This window comes from Drosophila guanche, unplaced genomic scaffold (genome assembly GCF_900245975.1).
Source record: "Drosophila guanche unplaced genomic scaffold, DGUA_6, whole genome shotgun sequence".
Taxonomy (NCBI): domain Eukaryota; kingdom Metazoa; phylum Arthropoda; class Insecta; order Diptera; family Drosophilidae; genus Drosophila; species Drosophila guanche.
The window spans coordinates 6,222,253-6,238,539 of record NW_022995748.1 but is presented as its reverse complement, the minus strand read 5'-3'; the positions used below and the strand labels follow the sequence as shown (position 1 = coordinate 6,238,539).

Below are 16,287 nucleotides of genomic sequence, written 5' to 3'. Positions count from 1 at the left end.
GGATGGAAAGCTGCTCATTAAATTGCAGAACATAAAAAGAATACAAACATTTAAATGGCAAAAAGCTGCAGAATGCAACCTGTCCGGCAAAATTGAAAAAGACCAAAGAACCCGCCCTGAAAAATGGTGAAAATGGAGAAAAAAGAACGTACAGACTAAACGAGACGAAAAACGTGCTAAAACGTAAATCAACAGCGAAAATCGTGTTGAGCATTTTTCGTAGCTGAAAAGGCATAAACAGCAGCTGCTACAGGACAGGGACAAGGATCAGGGTAGGGGAAAGTGAAGTGAAGTGAAGTAAAGTAGAAAACTGGCAGCAGAGAAGCATACAACAGAAGGAGGAAGAGCAGAGAGAATGGGAGCTGTGGCAAGCAACTTTTCCAGTTGTCCAGCTGCAAAAGGAAGAGCCACTGAGGGAATGCGAGCGGAGAGCGTAATTCAATATGCGGCGCCGTGTTAAAAGCTGTAAAAATGCTTAAGCGTTTTCCAATTTACCAGTTTTATTTTACGGACAGCGTTTCGAAGCGCTCTGCGAAAGCGAATGCGATTTGCTGCTAACTCAAATTTCTTAAATGCTTGTGGAACACTCATTTGTAAAGTGTCTGTCTGTCCTGCAGCTAGAGGATTTGTCTGCAACTAACGAATATTGGCACGGACTGTCTGTCCGACAAAGTCAAAGAGCAAAGTGACAGGGAGCAAAATTAACTTTCAGGGTAACAATTTTAATGCATTAGGAACGAGTTTACAATTATTTGATGGCTGAAAATACTCGAACCGAGCCACCATCGAGGCACCACTTAGGTGTCCGGAAAACTTTTTTATTGAAAATATTCGCACAGCGAGTATTTCTGCTGCCACTCCTCGCTGAGCAGCAGCGTTCACCTTTTCCGAATGCAACTTTTGTGCCAGGAAAAACAGGAAAAGTTTGGCGCTGCAGCTAGAGGGAAAAGTGCCAACGCAGCCGAAAAACAATTAAACTTGAACTTTTGTCATAAAATGAATGGAATAAATGCAACTAAAAACAACACACAAAAACCAAAACTGAAAGCACAGCGGGAATTTTGTGCAGTATCAGCAAAACATGACGACAACCAGCAGCCTGCAGACAGTCGGACAGTCGGACAGCCGGGCTGCTGGGATGCTACCAGGACCATGAACAGACATTCCTTGTGCCCGTCCAAGTTTCTGGCTTGGCTAATTAATTTTTATTTATTACCCATATGAAACTGGCGCCCCAAAAGTGTTGCTCCAATTAAATTATTTTGCCGGACAACTGCCGGCAGTGAAATTAAATTAATTAAATGCTCTAACTCGGTTCTTCCTTTCCTTTCCGTTTCTTTCCTTTCATTTCCATTGCAGGCAAACACACGCGCCTGGATACCCAGCAGACGGCACAGGAAGGTAATTAATATGGTGACTCGTTTCGTTTCCCCTCTGTCGCCGCTTCATTGGGGTCGTCGCACATGGGAAATGGGACACGGGACACGGGACGTATGCGCAATGTGCCGCAGTGCAGTGCAGTGCAATGCCTTGAGGCAGGGGAAGGGAGGGAAAGGAAAAGGAAAAGGGTTCTCAAGCGGAACCCAGTGAATGTCAAAGCATAAGCTGGCAAATATGTGTGCACTTTTTTCTTTGCCATTCGCCCTCGGGCTCAGTCCTCAGTAGCAGGAAACTTTTAAGCAAATTAAATGAATCCTGCATCGCTGCGCTTGTATCATCTCTGTGAGTGAATCTGAGTATCTTTTTGTATTGTTTTGCAGACGCGGACTTTCCGCGTTTCGCGGAGCCCATTGCCAATGTCACCGTCTCCATTGGCCGCGACGCCCTGCTGGCCTGTGTCGTGGAGAACCTCAAGGGCTACAAGGTGGCCTGGGTGCGTGTGGACACCCAGACGATCCTGTCCATACACCACAATGTCATATCGCAGAATAGTCGCATCAGCCTCACCTACAACGACCATCGATCGGTGAGTTTGGGCACCAATTACCCACCATTTTCCATCTCACCTCTCAAGCTGCTCCTTCCCTCAGTGGTATCTGCACATCAAGGAGGTGGAGGAGTCGGATCGTGGCTGGTACATGTGCCAGGTCAACACGGTAAGCAGCTCCAGATAAATTAATAAATTAAACAAGCTTACAAAATTCTCCTTTCGCCTTTCGCCTTTCGCCCGGCAGGATCCCATGCGTTCCAGAAAGGGCTACCTCCAGGTGGTTGGTGAGTATTGAACTACACATTCGACCCAGGGGTCAATGGCAAATGACCGATTGGCTGCCCTTTCTCTCCCCACAGTTCCCCCAATGATTGTCGAGGGCATGACCAGCAACGATATGGTCGTGCGCGAGGGTCAGAATGTCTCGCTGATGTGCAAGGCACGCGGCTATCCGGAGCCCTATGTCATGTGGCGCCGCGAGGATGGCGAGGAGATGCTAATTGGCGGGGAGCACGGTAAGCGCACGCATCCTGCCGCTTTCCACTCGGTCATGGCTTAATGCGGTTTCCTTTTTCCACCCCACCACCAACCCCACAGTGAACGTGGTCGATGGCGAGCTGCTGCACATCACCAAGGTGAGCCGCCTACACATGGCCGCGTATCTGTGCGTTGCATCAAACGGAGTGCCGCCCTCGATTAGCAAGCGAGTCCATCTGCGTGTGCAATGTGAGTAAATGTCCGTAGCCCTAGTAACTAGTAAACCAAGCGAGAGCTAGACACTTAAAGATCCACACAAGGGAGTGTCTAGAAACCAAGAAACATTTGATACATAAGTGGCCATAAAATATAATAAATTTACATGCAAAATTGTACAAGTTGTGGCATTATTTTGGATATTTTTATTCCTTATCTGATTGGGATTTCTAGTTGAAAATAAATACATTTGGAAGTGCAGGCTCAGCCGCTTTGGGCTACGATTCATTTGTTAACTCTGTGTTCTCCCTTTAATTTATCCCTCTATGATGAACAGCCTCTGGGGCTTTGCAATATTTAATGCCTCAGCATATGGTGACAATATGATAGCTCTTAACGAAACCAATTTAACACTTTGAACCAGTTCCATGCATCAACATTTCCATTGTTTCTGGTGTTGCTGGGGCAACGTTGGCAAACTCCGGAAACGCCAAAAATAACGAAAAATCCATTTTGGGCTCAACTCTTATGCAATATTTATGGTCCGTGCAGCAGGCGAGGGAGCGAGGAAGTAAGGGACCTGCTGGACGATGAGCTAAAAGGAAACATTCACCAACGTGGCTTGGGGATGGGGCAGTGAACGCTCTGTTTAATGCGTAAAATACACAAAACAAGGCTGAGGCTGGCAGTTCCTCTCTCTGTGTTGTGCCCCATTGCATGTTGCCACTGCAGTTTTTGGGGCAATAACCGCAGTTGTGTGTGTGTGTGTGGTGTGGATATGCTCTTGGTCGAAAATCGACCAAAAGCTTCTGTCACGTTAAATTAATTTACCTGTGAGCCTGTTTGGTCGTGCGTGCTAAAGATGGACAAGGGACGGGAGTCCATCAAGGCTTTCTTCAGGCGTCGCTAAGCTAATTGGAGGATAGCATTGGACCACTCATTACTCAAGGCCCGAAACGTATCCATAAATGTAACCCTTTATAAATTCAATAATCGTGAGTCACGCTCACGTTCCCCATCCCTAGCCACCTCCCAGCATCCCCTACTGCTGATGCTCTGTGCTCATTTCCGAGCTGTTTGCAGGCGTTTTGTTTGTCTGTTTGTCAGCCAGGTGTTATTTTGTGCCCTCGTGATGTGTGCGTGGCCAAAATGCGTTCACCATTCACGTAGCAGCTTTTGTTGTTACTACCACACACACACCCACACCCTCGCAGCCACGTAGCCACGTAGCCACGTAGCAACAAAAGCTATTTACGCACCCACACCCTTAGCCCACACCCACACGGGAGACTCTGTGTCCGAGCCGAGGCACAATCACTCGCTCTCAGGCGCGCTTTTAATGACTGAGTGCATTTTAATCCAAAAACAGTTTGTAAACTCACGTAAAATGCAATGCAAAATTTATCAGCAAAACCCAGAGAGGGGTAGGGCAGGGGAACGGGGAACGGGGAACGGAGAGTGGCTGAAGAGTTGATGAAAAGTCAGTGATGTGTGCTCTGGTTGCTGGGTGTGCTGCTAATGGCGATGCGAGTGATTCTGGATGGATATGTGTTTGGGCATGGTTTTGGTAAGGGCTTTGGGCTGTAACTGTGTGTGTGTGGATGTGGATGAAAAGAAAACAATATGGGTGTGGAGGACAACCGATAAAGGCACCCACGTGACAGGATATTGGATGCGAGGGATATTACAAGCCGCTTTCACAGTGAAAAATGTACCAAAAAATATTCCATTATAGATATTAAAGCATAAATTATTTTTGTATGCAAAATGTAACTGGATATTGCATTTCTTTTCACAGTTCCCCCCATGCTGTCGATTCCCAATCAGCTTGAGGGCGCCTATGTGGGCCAGGATGTGATACTCGAGTGCCACACGGAGGCCTATCCGGCATCGATCAACTACTGGACAACGGAGCGCGGCGACATGATCATATCGGGTGAGTTAAAGCCTCGACATATGCGAGCACACACGAGTAGAAGCATCAAGTGGAATGTGACGTGACAGATGGGGCTGTAATAAAATGCAATAAAGAAGTTGAACATGGAACTCCTGGCGGGGGGTCGACTGCCAGCCGTTTATTATCTGAAAAGCGTTTGTAAATGAGCTTACAATGTAATCAACATGCAGACCGACGCCTCTGAAACCCACTGGTCCCAGCTTGCCAAGCAGAAAATTGTCATGCGAAAACAGCAACAACAAAAAACCAACAAAATTAAAAGTCCCATCAGAAGGGGAATGTAAAAAACCAGAGTTGAGCTCCTGCAGTTGCTGCAGTTGCAGTTGCGTAGGAGTCCGCGGCTCGATGTTGGGAATGTTGACGTGGCATCCCCTCTTTTTTTATTGTTTTACACTCGAATTTTCTGTCATTTTTGCACTGTCTCTCGCTGCCGCTGCCGCTGCCGCTGCCAGCGGTTGTTCGCCGTTAAATGCGCTGTGTGACGACAGGCTTAAAGCGCACATTTATACTCATCCAGAGACATTGCGGAATTGTGCATCCTTTTGAGTGTTTCGCTCTTTTATTGTGTGAGGTTTTAACAGCTTTCGCTCATGTCGGTCGGTCACTTCATAAGGTTGAAAGCAATCCGAAAAGCTGACTCAAGTCAGGGAATGTCAATGTCATTGTCATTGTCAACGAGTAACCAGAGATCAAAATTTCACTGGGGATTGCCATCTGAAAATGATTTAAATTAAGAATTTGTTAATGCAATTTTTGATTGGTTTAATTTTAATGTTCACTCGATCCGTTCCAAGCTGGTTGCAATTACATTTCTATAGTTTTTCACTTTACAAATGCCAAACGTTTGCTCTTTTCTGGATGTTGTGTTTATGAAACCAAGAACTCTGTTGCGCTGAATTCGAATAATTTGGATTTGATTGAATTAGTAGATGCTGCAGGCATGCAGAAACAAATGGTTTTAATTAACCTCAGAGCTCAGAGAACACAGAACGGGCAGAGCGAAATGCAAAATTAAATATTATCAACGTTGAAATAATCAAAACTAATAAACAACATTTTTGCGCTGATGCGCAGCATTGACAAAGCGAAAATGAAATAAACAAAAATGAATTCACCCACAAACGGAGCCCGAGGACCAGCAGCAAATCGAATAAAACGGAATGGAATGGAGCGAAATGTCAGAAAATATTATTTTGTAGCGGAAATTATTTTAGCATAATCATCCAGACACACAGAGAGAGAGAGAGTGGACAGCGGTAATGGCACAGGCGGGGGGAAATGTGCGTACACGCGTAAAGCGCCTAAAAGCATGCAACACCATGCATTCGCTGCCGCAGCTCATAATTCCCATGCAACGCAGTCAAATTGAAATGGAAAATAATTACCATTGTGCGGGTTCACCTCCTCACCCCGCCCTTTAGCTCTGTGATTGTGTAAATTGTCAGCATTGTATTGGCTCTGAGCTACCCCCAACACACTTTTTGTGTCCCAGACACATTTACAAATCACTCTTTAATCCCAGTCCTCGAATAGATTGATATTTGCGGGTGGCACTCCATCCCCAAACAACTGGGGGAATACATTCTCCACTCCCCTACTCGCACTTGAAACTTGCCGCTGTAATAAGCCCCAAAATCCAATCCAATCCCCAATATAAGCCCACCTGAATGACTCATCGAAAGCAGCTCATACGATGTGTGCATAAAAATTGTGCTAAATATAGATGCGCCTTTGATGGACTGCCATTCGGTTCCCCCTTTTATGCTTAAATGTCACTTTGTTTGTTCGATAAGAGAGCGGAGAGAGGAGACAGGAGACAAGAGACAGGAGGCTTTGGCACATACACAACTCAAATGCCAAATTATGACCAGGCCTTGGATTTCATACCTGGGAAAAACCGAGCCAAGAATATGACATTTCTCATATGCACGCACGCACAGGGCAAAGGCGACAGGACCAAGGCGAGGCGCAGCGAAACGAGTCGAACTGCGCGCTGAGATATGAGAGCTCCGTGGCGGCCATGATGTATGGCTAACAGACACCAAAAGTTTGGGTAATAAATTGTAAGCGCTTTCGCATGGAGTTCTATACGACTAGAAGAGGAGCAGAATAGAGTCAGAGAGCAGCTACAGAAGTAGAGCAACGTCTAGAGATTGCCAAAGACAAAAGGATGCATGAGACTGGAAAATGTTTGCTTCTTCTCTTCCGAATGTGTACTACAGAATCCACAGCTTATACATGAAACATTCATTAATTTTATTGCTTAATGCAAGTTGCAGTCAGGACATGTTTTTCCCAAATAATTGTTGGCATTCTTCCGTTTCTAACTTGACAAACTTCCCTCGCCGGCTGGTTGTCTCCAGCACATGCCATGCATCACTGGTATATGTGTCAGTCGGCAGGACAGCAATTGTACAAGCTGTTCAAGAAACCAAAACTTTCCTTTAATGCGGCTAGGTATTAAAAGTATACAGTTTTTTTGGAAGACAGAACAGGCAGAGCAGAGCAGCGCAGCACAGGAAGAAAGAATTGCTGCCGCCGATGATTATGAGTAAAATTATATATTTGCGTGTCGGATGGACTTCCTTCTACGAAGTATGGTATGCCATGTGGGTCTGGCCTAGGGTAGGGCGTGGAAAAAGTATCACAAAAGGTGACTGGGGCTATAAAAAGAAGTCGCGAGTGCGGTTCACATGCATGTGGAACGCTATATCGAAAATTGTTTTCCCCTTATTGTTTAAGGCTCCGAAAAAGAATGCCAACAGGGAAAAAGAAAGCATGAAAAACTAAAGACATTTGTCACAACACACACACACATGCGACACAGACAAAGGACAACATGACGTATGAGTAACATGCGATATCGCCTTACAATGCGCCAAACAATCAAAGTGAAATTAAGTTTATATATTTAATGCTACTTACAGGCAGCCATTTGATATCATAGTCGTAGTCATAGTCGTAGTCGTAGTCACAGTCCCAGAAAGCAGGCAACACAATACGGAATGAAACGAAACGAAACGAAATTAAAGCCGCAGCCGACAGAGAACAAAAGTTTTCTTTTAGATTTTCACTGATTAATGAGAAAAGTTTTAGTTGGCGATGGCGATGGCAATGGAAATGCTTGAAGAACTGCGCCAGTTTTAATTACACATACACCCAGTTCCCAGAACCCAATGCCCTGTAAAGGGAGGTGGAACACACAGTGGGAAGAAGGCGTAATTAGTTGGGAGTCTCTATTGAGAAGGCGACTTGCTTCACTGCACATAAGCAACCCCAGTCCATGTAGATGACATTAATTAATTGATTTTTTTCTTGCCAAAGAGATTTTTGCAGCTCCTCCAAAGAATACTGAAAAATGTTCACTTTAATTTGTGGCCCGAAGCTAGCTTGAATTTTTCTGCATTTTCCATATTTTCCAGACACATCGCGCGCTGGCGATAAATATGAGACCACATCCACAGTCAGTGGTTACACGAAATATATGAAGTTAAAAATCCGCGCCGTGGGACCCAATGATTTTGGCACCTATCGCTGTGTGGCGAAAAACTCCCTGGGCGAGACCGATGGAAACATCAAGCTGGATGGTGAGAACTATTTTCAACCATTTTACACACATGTACAATGGCAAACTACACTTTGAAATTATATTTTGTCTCTAATTAAGCGACAGAATAATAAGAAATTGTTTTATTGTTTATACAGAGATGCCAACACCAACAACGGCCATTATATCCGAGATGGCAATGCTCAATCGCAGCTATGGTGAGTTGTTCAATAAACATTTAGTTGAATCAACATATTTGGAGTTATTTTCAACTCTCATGCACCAACATATCATGTCGCCTATGACCAGTTCAGAACCGTTTTCTCAACTCCACTTCGTAATTGATTGAATATATCAGCCATAAACATTTACTGCTTGGTCATGAATACATATTTATGATTATAATGCATATTCTCGTAATGAGTTTTTAATTTTATGCACCGCAAAGCACCAACATCATAGTCAGCACTGGTATAATATTCCACACAAGCATAGAGCATTCATATCGATCATTTGACACGAGGTACCCGAGAGACTTCGCTTCTGATTCCTGAATTTAATTCGAGTTTTCACTTAAGAAATGTTTTGAGTACTTTGAAAGCGATAGCAGGCCCATTTGGCACAATGACTGTAATCAACACAAACAGCCGAAAAATGGATGAGAACACCCTCGAACCGCACACAAACAGGACCACACTCCACACACCTCATCCTTGTTATCCACTCCATCAAGTCAAAGTTGCATGCAATTTCTGTGTCCATTTTTTTCCTAGCTTTTGTTGGTTCCGTTTGTTGTGACCCCCCTTTGGGTTTTTGTTGTTGCCTCTTCAGTGTGCTATTAAATGCAAATAAATGCAAAAATTAAATAAAAATACCTTGGCATACAATTACCTTTTGCATCTGTGTGTGTTTACGTATATATAAATTCATTTTTATATGGTTTCTCTTTCTCGGTTCTTTATTTCTGAAAACTTCCCTCCATTTGAATATTTCTTTCATGTTATGCACTACTCCAAACAACCAACAAACCAGCAACCAAACAACCAACAACAACAGTCATTATTCATGTACCGTGTTATCCCAAACTCTCCCTGAACTCTCTCTCTCTCTCTCTTTCTCTCTTTCTCTGTCTCTCCCTGTCTGTCTGTATCTCTCGGTCTCTGTATATCCCTCCTTGACTGACGCTTGCTGCATAAAATTAAAAATATATACAAAATATAAAGATGGCAAGAGACGTCATAGAAATAAATTTGACTCGGCTAACGCTTTGCCTGATTATGGGGTTGAGGAGTGGCGTGACGGTGCACAAGGTAAGTACAAGCTCTAGCTAACTCCTTACCCCTCCACAACCCAAAACATCATCATCTTCCTTCCCCCACCCGTAGCTATCCATCCCAGTCTTAGTGGCATTTATGGTCCGTGCTGCACTTTTTTCTGTTTTTCCTCCCCCACAATTTGCACATTGCCAGGGCCAGGGCAAAGTTTGAGTCCGCTTTGAGTCAGCGTGTTGTACTGTTATCCTTTCATGGATTTCATACTTCAAGTACGTCGCCGTGTGATCTCATAATTTCAATGTTCCTTGGCACCCTTCCCGCCATCACAGTGGCCAAAAAAACTTTTACGGCGAGAATTATATTTCCGCTTCCCTGTTTTGGCCAAGTGTTTAGCCCCAAACGTTGGGAATTAATTAAAAATTTCAGCATTCAGTTTCATTTCGCGCCAAATACCAAATACAAAACGCATTTCATAGCAGGATTCGCTGGACTTATGAAGTGCCATTAGCACGAACGGAAAAGGCAATAAATGCGAATTATAGCAAAAGAACTTTACTTTGGTTAAGCAATAACACAACGTTTGCAAACGGATAAACGGTTATCAATGATATTCTTATAGACTTATAAACTTATCACTCTTGGATCCCATTCTTTTTCCACTAAATAAATTCCCCTACTATAGTGCGCCTTGCACATGCCACAACACATTCTGTGAGTCGTTTAAAATAATTTTTCAACTAGAAATAAATTTAATAAATCCAACATGGCAAATTCCTAAAAGCCACAACAAATTCCGCCAACCACACGGTCGGAGCAAAGCAAAAGAGTAGAGAGAATAAAAAGCGAAACAACATTGGTAAAAACATACAAATAAGGAAAAAGGAAATTTATTTGTATTTTATTCCATTTCCAATTCGAAATGGATGTTAGACATTTTGGGGCATTGCATTTGTCATGTTCTGTGGCTGTTCCCGGTCTGTGTGTTGATCTGTTGATCCCTTTTGTTGGCAGTCTGATAAATATTGCAGCAATAAAAATGCCATCGGGTGGCAAGTGCTCCACGGCAGGAGCAGCACCAGCACCAGCAACAGCAACAATATCAACTCGAGTACAGCAATAGCAACTAGCGACAATGTTGACTGACACTGACATTCTGTCGATGTCAATGACCAACTCGGTCCATGTCCATGTGGCAGCATTTGGGTGGGACACGTGTCCTGTTGCATGCACTTTATGGTTTGTCAAATGTGGCGGCTAAACTCTCTGTCCGGATACGGATACGTCCCCATATTAGTCGGTGGCAAATCCCGGCCACAGGCACCAAATTAACCATGAACATTGGCTTTTCAAATTTTCAGCTGCATGCTCTTGGGGCTGAATTAATCCTCATTGAATCGGCAACCAGAAATATTTTGGTTTCCTTTTTGCTGGCTATGGCTCTGATTCTGGTTCTGGGTTTGTTTTTGTCTGTGTTTATTGCATTTAAAATGCAATTATTTAAGGCACGCGTCCGTAAAATGCCGTTCAACCGACTGCACTAATGAACTGAAGCCAAAATGCTCCAGCGGGGGCGGACTGATGGCTGGGCTTTCGCCAGTCTCCACTGCTCTCCTCTGCTGGCCGGAGCCAGAGCTGGTGCTCTGTCCCTGGCACTGCCTCTGGAGGCATTCGTGCATTGCAAGTGCCCGAAAAAAGGAGAAAAAAAAACAAGGAAGAATGCGGAAAAAACAGATAAAATGCCTGCTCATGGGGGGAGAAGCTAGTAGGGGAGTGAATATGGGTGGAAGTGGAATATGGAACAGTGTGGCAGTGTGGGGGGTCGAGTGGAAAAGGCTTTTCTTATAGTTGTGGGCCGTTGACTTTATTGATTCAACATTGGAGTTTGGTGCCCCAAGCTTCCATGTTTGCCTCTAGGGAAGACGGGGCAGTTTAATGAAGAGACTTGGGCGGAGATGCAGAAGTAGAAGAGAATGCAATTAGGGGATGGAAAATGCTGTTCATTAAGGTTCTGGTTGAAGTGGTTTTCCGTCTAACGGTTAGAGGATGTCACGGCTTCAAAAAGATACTTAAATAATGTTCAATCTGCAAATGATGACCACAAAATGTTAGGAAAATATTTAAGAATAAAAGCAAATGAAGGGGAAACTTCAAACTCTTTCAGTTCCACTCTGGGTCTGTTTACCCATTTCAATTCCGCCAACCAGAATGTGGAAATATTCACACAATAAATATTGATTTCAGCGAGTCGCCGGCTTTTGGGACTAAAAAGGGAACGAGAGCAAATCAAACAGCTTTTGGCATTCAATATTTTATATGAACGCATTCAAAACAAAGGCCCTGCAAAATGTACCCACAAAATCCCCGATGGGAAATGCTTTTTTGATTGATTGTCGATTGGCAGCTCTGACGTTGATTTCTCAACGAATCGTCGCGGCTGATAAATAAAATATCAAAAAGGTACGAAAGACAAAAATAAAAGGAGGGGAGGAATGCCCAAAAGGGAAATATTTATTGCTTGACATCAAATGAAATATGCCATCAAAATTGTCTGTCTGTCTGTGCTCTGACACCTCTTGCAATGTGTCCTCAATCAAGCGTAAATGCGGGCATTGACTTTGGTCTCTGCCTCTCACCTCTAACCGAATCTATCTGTCTTTGTTTTTCCGTTGACAATCAATTGCGTACAGGGTATAGGCATGGGGGAAGCTTTGATAAAACAATCAGAGGGAGCGCTTGATCACACACATGTGGGTCGAAGCTTTGGGGACCTCCGATGGCCCCGGGACATCTGAAGTGTTTAACTTTAGATACTTAATATAATGATTATAGAACAGGCAGTTTCAACTTACCTCTCGCTACGTTCATCCTTGAACAACTACCATTTACGAACTACCATCCTCATTTATGAACAATTCAATTTCAATTTTGGCCCACAGCCAGCAATGGCTCCTCCCCAGCTGACCCACAATGTGCGCATCTATCACTTTATATTTATGACTCTGACTGTTGTGTGAAAAGAACAACAGCAACAACAACAACAGCCAGAGTCAACCGCCCCATAACCGCTACACAACAATCGATTCAGGAGTACCCACGGAATGTGGCTCTTAAAGACCACTTTGTTGTTATTTATGGGGCCAGCTGATGAAAAGCCAAATGCCAAAAGATTAAAAGCAGATAAAATACTACGAGTATATACATATAATAGCTGCTGCACACCCCGCCACAAACCCGTCACAGTGGGACGCCCTCGGGATTCAACTGTGGCAAAAGGGTGAAAAATGGGAACTAGAAACGCAAAAGGATAATGATGGATGGTTGCAATTAGGGAATGATTTTTTAATTTGTAGTTATTATTGCATTCAATATTGTCACCCCCATTCGGGGCCCACTGTAACTCATTCATCAGGCATTGACATGCGGTCAACAAAGTGCGTTCAATGACGTGCATAAAAACCAGCAGAGCCACAGCACTCAATCAGTCGGACAAAGTGGGGTAATGGGAACGGGGACTGGGACCTGAAGATGTCAAAATACGGGCGGTGAAATATTGTCTAGTAATCGCTGTCCAAATGCCCCGAGCAATGCCTTGACGCTATAAAGACGCACAATGACGCTGTAAAACGTAGCAAATATACACAAGGAAAACTCGCTGGGAAGGAGAGAACTGAGGGATGTCAGCACGCAGGATGAAGTCGTCTACTCAGACAAGGGCAGCAGGCGCTAAGTGAAGTCCATAAATATAGCCGTGAAGGATTGAGAATGGCGCTACATGGCTGTACGGTGTGTCCCGCCAGTCGTTGCACCTGTCAAGTGATTGTAAAAGTGAAATATTAAAGTTTCAGACGTGGAGTGTGAGCAAAGAGGGAATAAACAGAGCACAAGGGAACCTATCTTCAGAGAAACACAAAGTAAAATATGGAGAATTGAGTCCTTCTATATACTTCTAGATTTATTCTCCCTCTCATTAAGTTAACCCAACAGACATCTGAAATCGAATGAATCTTTTTAATCCGGGTCATTTCTCTCCTTCTAATCATCAAATGTCAATGGACCAAGTGCCCAAAAGCATATTCAATAAATTAACCAGCAAAGTAACCCCAAAACCAAAGCAAACCAAAGCACACACGATGAACTATCAAGTGCACAGCATACTTTCCGACAGTCAAGAGCAATTTTCTTTAATGCCAGTTACCGTAACCCCAACCAACACCCCAACAACCCATAGCAATCCCCATCTGACCCCAGTCCCCTCGATGATAATGTATCCAATGGCAGTTTGGTGTTCGCCAAACGCACAAAATAAATGAAAATATAAACCCGACTAACCTAAAAACTGATTACTACATGGTCCTGCTTCTGCTTGTGCTTTCGCTTCTCTTTCTCTTTCTGTTTCTGTTTCTCCTCGACAGGCAACCATGCTGGGAACAATGGCGATAACAATCAAACGCCCGTGCGTAATCCGCCTGGAGCATTTCACAATTCTGCAGGCTCACTGGCGCAGCATAATCTACTTGGTAAAATAATGCGCGGCATTAAAACGCAATCATTGGGGATTTTCAAACGTTTATCGAGTTCCATGCCAGCGGCGCTCTGGCTGTCGACGTTATCGCCATCATCGCCGAGTCGCTGGCGTATGAGTAATATGAAAAAAAACCAGCCGCCCACCACACAGGAGACTGTTGTCAACGTTGTCGAGCCAGCTGGATGCTGGGAGATCAGCAAAAGCAACACGACTAAGGGCAGCCGTAGCAGTAGCAGCAGGAGTAGGAGCAGGACAACCACCACCATCAACAGCCTACCATTTTGGGCGTGGCAATTGCGCATATTTCACATTGCTCATACGCCGTGTGTAGCGTCAACAACGCAACATTCGAAATGCCAACGGCAATGGCAGTGGCAGTGGCAATGGCCAATGCTCATTTGCATAGTTATATTGGCTGGCAGCTTTGTTGTGCTCCGCCCGATGCTGCTGCATTTTATCGGCCGCCACATCGGCACATTTTCTATTAGCACGACGCATAGGCAACATTTAATGCTTACATTTGGGGCACTCGCTGGTAATAAGGTTGTCGCCATATACACCGCAGCGACAAGAGCAGCAGCAGCAACAACAATTCCAACAACAGCCACATCCGCAGCCAGGCCAAATACATTTGCACTGCCCTGCCTTCGAAAGTTTTCAAGATGAAATCAAATAATTGCAAAAGCAAAAAGAAACTCATTTGGGGGACAAGAGCAGCTTGAAAAATAAAATCAAACCAGCAGAACGTGGACGTCCCAGCGTAGAGCAGGACGAGAGGAACGATTGAGGCACCACAGATATCTGCAGTTTGTGGTACTCTCAAACAGATCCACATACAGATACAAATATGTTTATGTTAGAGCGTAAAATGAAAATCATGTTAGATGTCAAACGGGCTTCGAGTTGATTGACAGTTGACTGAGGAAGAACTGCAACTCGATTTCCAGTGTCGAGTGTCGATAATGCGGATAAGTAATTATCGAAAAGCGCAGCCAACAGCTCACTTAACTGTCTGAAAGACAGAATAGCATATGTATATGTATATCTGTGTATCCATATTATTAAGGTCAAGCCGTATCTGATTAGTTGATAACATCAAGCTCAATTTATATTCTTCAATTTATGTGATTTTAGTTATATATATTTACATTACTTTAAAGAAAATATCTCTCCGAATATATTTAAAGTTGCAATTTTATTTCATTAGTTCCCATTTTGATTTAATTAATGCTGTTACAAATTTATGCTATGCTGACCATTTTATTTTAAAGTCATTTACATATTTAAGGAATCAGAATGTAATACATGAAAAAGCCAAGCAGATGCGGCAGAGCTGAATGACTACGAAAAATGTTGCGTATTGTAAAAACCATAAATAGATCCAAATAAAAGGAAATAAATTAATTATAGTCAAAAGAAATAATAAAAATAAAACAAACAAAATGTGTGAAAAACGGTTAATCAAATTTGCATTTAGATGAAAGTATTTATGCATAAAAAAAGTACATAGCGAATTTACCTAGTAAATTTAGCCAACGTATAACAAAGGGAAAACCAAAACATGTAAGCCACAAAATAGCAAAGCAAGAAAGTAAAACGAGAAAATATGTAAGTGTTGAATTAAGTCGTTTATTAGATATACGGTTGATGCTACAAATATAAATAAATAAATATATGTAATAGTTTTTCCCATTGATTGTCCTGGAAAAAGGCAGCTGCTAATGATTCGTTTTTATATTGCATTCGATTTGTTTCAATTGCCATTTTTGGAAACAACATAAAAAGCCCATTTAAAATAATATATTGGAAATTTTAGTTTTTTTCCGCATTCATTTCCGTGTTGCTCATGTTAATGGGAGTTTAATTAGTGCACTTTTTGTGCTCCTCTGAATGTAAATATTTCAATAAAAAATAACATTAATGGATATTAAACGAATTTCATGACACTGTACATACATGCAATAAGAGCAAACGTTTCTGTATAAATTCAGACTCCATTTAATTATGCCTAAGACCCTCGACAAGCTCTCTTTAAATTTAAGCCGAAATTGCCACACAATTTGTGCGCTTTAACATTTGTAAATAAATCCAAACACACATTAAAGTATGCAAGTTGAAATGAATGTTAAAATGTTGACAAAATTAAATAAATTTATAAATGTAGAAGCCCCTGAAGCGAACAGCATTGAAAATCCAAAGAAAACTTAAGTGTACGTAAGAAGCTCAGCAGAAACTAAAGAAGGGCAAATCTTTAGTTAGTTATATCATATATAATATAGCATATATGTATATCTATAGATCTATCTATGTGGATAAGTGAGTGCATATCTATGTGACATATTTGTATGTAAATGTATGCAA

At 42.9% G+C, this 16,287-nt stretch overlaps 1 protein-coding gene across 3 annotated transcripts in view; it reads left to right on the top strand.

Annotated features, from left to right (window-relative positions):
• LOC117584160 (neural cell adhesion molecule 2) overlaps positions 1-15,828 on the top strand; it is a 48,369-nt gene extending 32,541 nt beyond the window's left edge. For 2 of the 3 annotated variants that reach the window (XM_034272921.1, XM_034272922.1), the window contains exons 3-13: positions 1,360-1,401; positions 1,761-1,966; positions 2,031-2,096; positions 2,175-2,214; positions 2,290-2,445; positions 2,528-2,656; positions 4,422-4,559; positions 8,003-8,167; positions 8,286-8,345; positions 9,351-9,437; positions 13,814-15,828. In XM_034272921.1, the coding sequence (XP_034128812.1) occupies positions 1,360-1,401; positions 1,761-1,966; positions 2,031-2,096; positions 2,175-2,214; positions 2,290-2,445; positions 2,528-2,656; positions 4,422-4,559; positions 8,003-8,167; positions 8,286-8,345; positions 9,351-9,437; positions 13,814-14,592 (1,868 nt within the window). In that variant the 3' untranslated portion in view covers positions 14,593-15,828. The remainder of the gene's footprint in view (positions 1-1,359; positions 1,402-1,760; positions 1,967-2,030; positions 2,097-2,174; positions 2,215-2,289; positions 2,446-2,527; positions 2,657-4,421; positions 4,560-8,002; positions 8,168-8,285; positions 8,346-9,350; positions 9,438-13,813) is intronic. The other variant, XM_034272923.1, reaches the window with a different exon arrangement.
• The last annotated feature ends 459 nt before the right edge of the window (positions 15,829-16,287 follow it).